This window comes from Stereum hirsutum, assembly GCF_000264905.1.
Source record: "Stereum hirsutum FP-91666 SS1 unplaced genomic scaffold STEHIscaffold_59, whole genome shotgun sequence".
NCBI lineage: Eukaryota > Fungi > Basidiomycota > Agaricomycetes > Russulales > Stereaceae > Stereum > Stereum hirsutum.
The window spans coordinates 1-5018 of NW_006763189.1; the positions used below are offsets into that span (position 1 = coordinate 1).

A 5018-nucleotide genomic window follows, 5' to 3' on the forward strand; every position below is an offset into this window, starting at 1 on the left:
AACGAAGATGGGGGGCGAAGAAGACGGAGGCGAAGAACATGAACACGTTGGTGATGCCGTGATATCGGTCTTTCCACCCTCTGTAAACCGCAGACGTTCGTCAACATACGCACTCGAAAAAGAACTGCGGAACGAGGGGATGAAGACGGGAGATACGTACCAGAGATACGTTCATCTGCCTTTTGCCTTGTCACCACCGGTGGATCCGTGGCGAATCTCGAAGGTGACGCACACCTGCCGTTGATATCGAGTACCTACGAGTATAAGGGCCAAACTATCAGACACGTCTTTGGGTATTACTAGTAAATGCATAGTACGAACCGTCATATGTATGCATGCTTAGGGTACTACAAGGTTATGTTGTTAGCCTGAGGGTGTCAGATCGATACGCACGGTAAACGGGACTTACGCAGGAGAGCGTTGAACACCAGTACATGTGGGGTCATTATAATGAGAGACGATACTTCCCTCAGATCGCATTGTAAAGAGTCGCGCTAATTGCGTTGGCCCTCTCATTATAATGAGCATCTCTCTGTGCAGTCAGCCATCCTCATTATAATGAGCGCTCTCCAGTGTTCTTTGCTTGCAGGGCTTGATTTCCTTTCCATATATGGACTTCTCTACTGCCATTGCTAATAATAATTTTATTTCCTGGCTGCATGCCCATATTGGGCCAGCTCCAGAGCGCTGGCAGCTCCCAATATCCCAATATGGGGCTTGCTTTGTAATACACAGTATACCTCCCCATCCGTAGCTCGGGGCACTGCCCATATTTTTCTATTCAATAACCATCCACACTGTTATGAAAGCTTGATCCGCATGAACAATAGGTTGCTGTTCTAGGATTAGAACAGCCTTGGGCTATATACAGGGAGCAAATATACAGAAAAATTAGGATAAATGACATGGAAAAAACCATTGAAAGCAAATGAGAATGGGCATAGCAAGGGACAGCAGAACAAGCAGTCGGAAAGCAAAAGACAATGGACAAAGCAGAGGATGAGGGAAACATATCACTAGCATGAAATATACATCGATGTGGCACCTGAATGTGGCACCTGGATGTGGCACCATTACCTACGTTGTTTTTTGTTTGCCCGACGACGGGTTCCGTGTGAGGGCTTGGTAGGGCTTAGAGGGGTGATTCCATCCCTTAAAGTAAACATTAGAAGTTGAAACATCATAAACACCGATAGAGAAAAACTCACCGCCTTTTACGCTTCCCCCTCACAGGAGAAGCTGATTGGGCCACATCTTGGACCTCCTCGTCATCCTCACGGTCCTCATCATCCTCACCTCCATCATCCTCATCCACAGCAGCATTCTCTTTCTCAGCAGCAGCCTCCTTGAGCTTTGATAGCTCAGACAGAGCAAACTCAACCTCCGCCACAGCCATCAACCACTCCTCGACCTCTGCACCGCTCGCTACCATTGCCGATGCTCCCCAGCACGAAAGGGACACCATGACCAATAAAACACCGCAGCTTGTCGTGACATTCAGACAATTCCATGAAAATGTCGGCTCGTTCATGGAACCAGTCGGATTACCTCTTCGAACCTCTCTCCCGGGCACCAGGCTCTGCCACCAGCTCCACCACTTCGCTCTCCATGCCGCGAGGTTGTCGATACTGAAGTCTTCTATGATTCTGCCAGCTCTGATCCATGCGGAAAGTTGCTCGGGCCTGTCATGGCATGAAAATCGTGTCCCATTCTTATCAACCTGAAGGAGACAGTGAATTAGCTTATGAGCGAATGACATGCACTGGAGAGAAAACGCACAGGTTGTCCGTCAACTACCTCGACCGCGACAAACGCCTCTATACACTGCACCCATCGGCCTCCCTGCTTGTGCCCGTCCGTAAACATCCTGTAATATTTCTCCATCTTTGGGCTGAGCTCCTTCTCCTTCACGTTGGTCTTCAGCCGCTTAATGGACGATTGGTCAGGGCGTGCGGATGCACGAGGTTCTGCAGTGGTTGCCTGAGGACGGGGTGCAGATGCAGATGCAGGTGCGGGAAGGGTTTCGAGAGGGGTTCGGTGAGAAGGTTCGCTAGGACTTGAGCCGGAGCGAACAACTGTCGTAGGCGGAGAAGGGGCGTCAGGACGAGGTTCGGGAGTTGAAACAGGGGGAGCACCATGTGTCGGAGAACTTGTATCGATAGGGGCGGGAGCTGCTCTTGGCTGTACATCACCGTCCATGTCCAGGAGCTGAGGGTCGATAGCAAAAGCGGCGGGGGCACTCGGAAGGCGAGTATTATCGGGGGTGGGGAGCTCTGGGCCGTAACGTTCGTGCATCGAGTTCTCTACCTGCATAACATTTGGGTTCCTCGGGTCGAAATCTGGACCGTACGGCAACGCCGTCTCCCATTTACTCGGTGGACCGGTCTGGCTAGGAGCAGTGTCGGGAACCCAGAAATTGGGAGCTGGGGGCGTGAGATCCGTTGGCTCCGTAGGATGCGCTTGTGGCTTGTGAATCGGCCTGGGTCGCGGGACACGGTTGCTCCGCCATGCAGAGGTGGGCTCGGAAGGGAGAGACGTAGCAGTTATCGGGAACGCAGGGGCCACAGTGGCGGCTGGGTCGTCCTTGCTGCTAGCCGGAGGAGAAGCCGGACGTGCAGCAGACGTACCTTCCGAGGGAGGCGAGGTTGGGGTAGGCTCGAATGTCGCATCGACTTCGGGGACGATCGTGTTGGTATGAGTTGGCGAGGTCGATGTACTGGTCTCGGGCGATGTCATTGGCGCTTTGGGTTCCTCGGGCTTCAACGCTCGGGCGTCACGGACAGACTGAGCTGTAGGCGAGTGAAAAGAAAATGAGAAAAGGTTGGAACATAACAGGAAAGGGGACTTACGAAAACATTTTTCTGCAAAGACACGCATCGCGCGACTGTGCGCTATGTAGTCATCATACATGCATTCATGGAAGAGTTGCTGGTTGAAATCCGCCGTACGGCCATGCGTAACACTGTTCGAGTTGATTAGAAGTGAGCTCTATGCGAAGAAAAACAAAAGCTAGAGGAGCCAACTTACGCTCTAATCTTGATGTTCCCGCCTTCATTAGGGACGGGGCCGGCGAGGACAATGGTAGAGACGAAGCCCATCTTCTCGTAGATGGCAGTAACGACCGGTTGCAACAGCATAGATGCGTTGTCGATAGATCTGTGCAGCGCCCGATTACTCAACAGAGAACAGAAAGAGGATGGAAACAGAACAAACGTACTTTTGATATTGCTCTGGCGTCCGCGCCCCGATTCCATCCACCGCCATCAGATCCTCTGTATCGCAAGCCTTCTTTGCCCCCTCCTTTGCCTCTGCGACCTCTGCATCCCTCTCTGCAGTCAAAGACTCCCTGAACTCATCAGTCTCCGCTGCCCAGGCATCGGCGACCGCCTGCATGATCGCTGTGATGATCTCCGGAGCTTTCTGTCCCTCTGCCTGGCCCGACTCCACGAGTTCCTCCCACTCCGTCTCGGCTCGACTTCGAATTGCCCGATACCGAGACAGAATCTTAGTCTCCCAGTACCGCTTGCTGTAGTAATGGAGGATGGGCTGCTTGCGTGTTGTACCTTGGGAGGCAGGCGAGCTTCCCTCGAGGAACTCCGACAAAGCAGCACTGGGGTCGGCGACCTTGTCGCACCGGGCCATACGTGCACGGAACCAATTTGAAATGATCTAGAGTACATGGAGAGGACACGGAAGAAATCAGAAATACCGTCGCAATGACCGCAGAGTTTAAAATGGAGCGTACCTGCCGAATACTCGACCTCTGCTTGTCCCTTGCCTCCTTCTCAGCCATTGTGAGCGTTCCTATATCTTCATCTGGAACCGAAAGCGCCGCGATTTCGTCGATTTCGTCTTCGGGATCTACCCGGACTTCGAGTGCATGTCCGAAAATCTTGAACCAGACGTAGATCATGCGGTCATAGAAGGCTTGGCGGCGCGTCGATGCGAGACAGTCTGCGAGGTGGCTCTCAAGCCATGCGAGTTTCTTTGCTGGCCATGTCGACTTTCGGCCCGGCTTTCCCTTCGGCTTTGGCTGAAGATGTTTACTGCCTTTCGGACCCTTGCGCGTAGAAAGATTTTGTGCGGAGGGTGTGGATGGCGAAGGCGTTGGGTCAGTGGAGGGCACTGGAGCCGTGGAGGGGGCCGGAGTCGTGGAGGGCGCCGGAGTCGTGGAGGGCGCCGGAGTCGTGGAAGGGGCCGGAGTCGTGGAGGGCGCTGGAGTCGTGGAGGGTGCCGGAGTCGTGGAGAGCGCGGGAGTCGTGGAGGGTGCCGGAGTCGTGGATGGTGCCGGAGTCGCAAGGGGTGCCGAAGTCGTGGACGGTGCCAGAGTAGAAGCATTTCCCGATGAAGATGCTGTGGGAGCAGGCGCTGTTCCAGATGGCGGCGTGAGAGGCAAAGACAAGCCCCGTGAAAGAGTAGCTGCAGACGCGATGGCATCAGATGATGGCTGGCTCACTGAAGTTGGCGCGTTGATGGCGCCAAACGTAGCAGTAGTGTCATGCACGCCTAGCAACAGGCTGCGAAAAATATGTGTATTCATTTTTTCAAGCCGACCCTATTTTTACGACCTTCAACGCCGGGTTCTACCAGTACTAGCGCTGTAATATTAGACCAATAGCTAGAATACCTAGACTATGATGTCCTAGCTCATAAAACATCGTACCTAGCTAGCCTTTGTCTCAGCCGAAGAACCGTAGACATCGTTCATGACCAACCACATATCTCATACACCTCCTACTACAGCACCAAACCCAGTCATCTCAAATATCACGTCACACATCCCCTCTTTTCTACCATTCTCACTTCAAACCGGCCGCTTGATTTGATTCGTCACTACGAACGAGTGAACTGAATTATCAGCGCCTCGGGAAGATTGGGTTATTGCTAGAACTAGACATGCTCCGATCTTCTCGAGTCTCTAAGCAAAGTGATAGCTGGGGACTCCCTCTCTTTGGAGAAATCACTTCAATGGCTATAGCTTCAGTTCTCATCGCTATACTTCATTTCTACGAACTCGA

The 5018-nt window shown here is 52.8% G+C and overlaps 1 protein-coding gene across 1 annotated transcript; it reads right to left on the reverse strand.

Annotated features, from left to right (window-relative positions):
* Positions 1 to 777: 777 nt before the first annotated feature.
* STEHIDRAFT_116834 (uncharacterized protein) lies at positions 778 to 4701 on the reverse strand (the record flags this gene model as incomplete). The annotated part of the gene is made up of 9 exons (XM_007311811.1): positions 778 to 839; positions 1082 to 1152; positions 1209 to 1720; positions 1780 to 2789; positions 2850 to 2962; positions 3028 to 3156; positions 3218 to 3669; positions 3746 to 4517; positions 4664 to 4701. 9 exons carry the CDS (start codon positions 4699 to 4701, stop codon positions 778 to 780), a joined length of 3159 nt encoding a protein of 1052 aa, XP_007311873.1.
* Between the last annotated feature and the right edge of the window lie 317 nt (positions 4702 to 5018).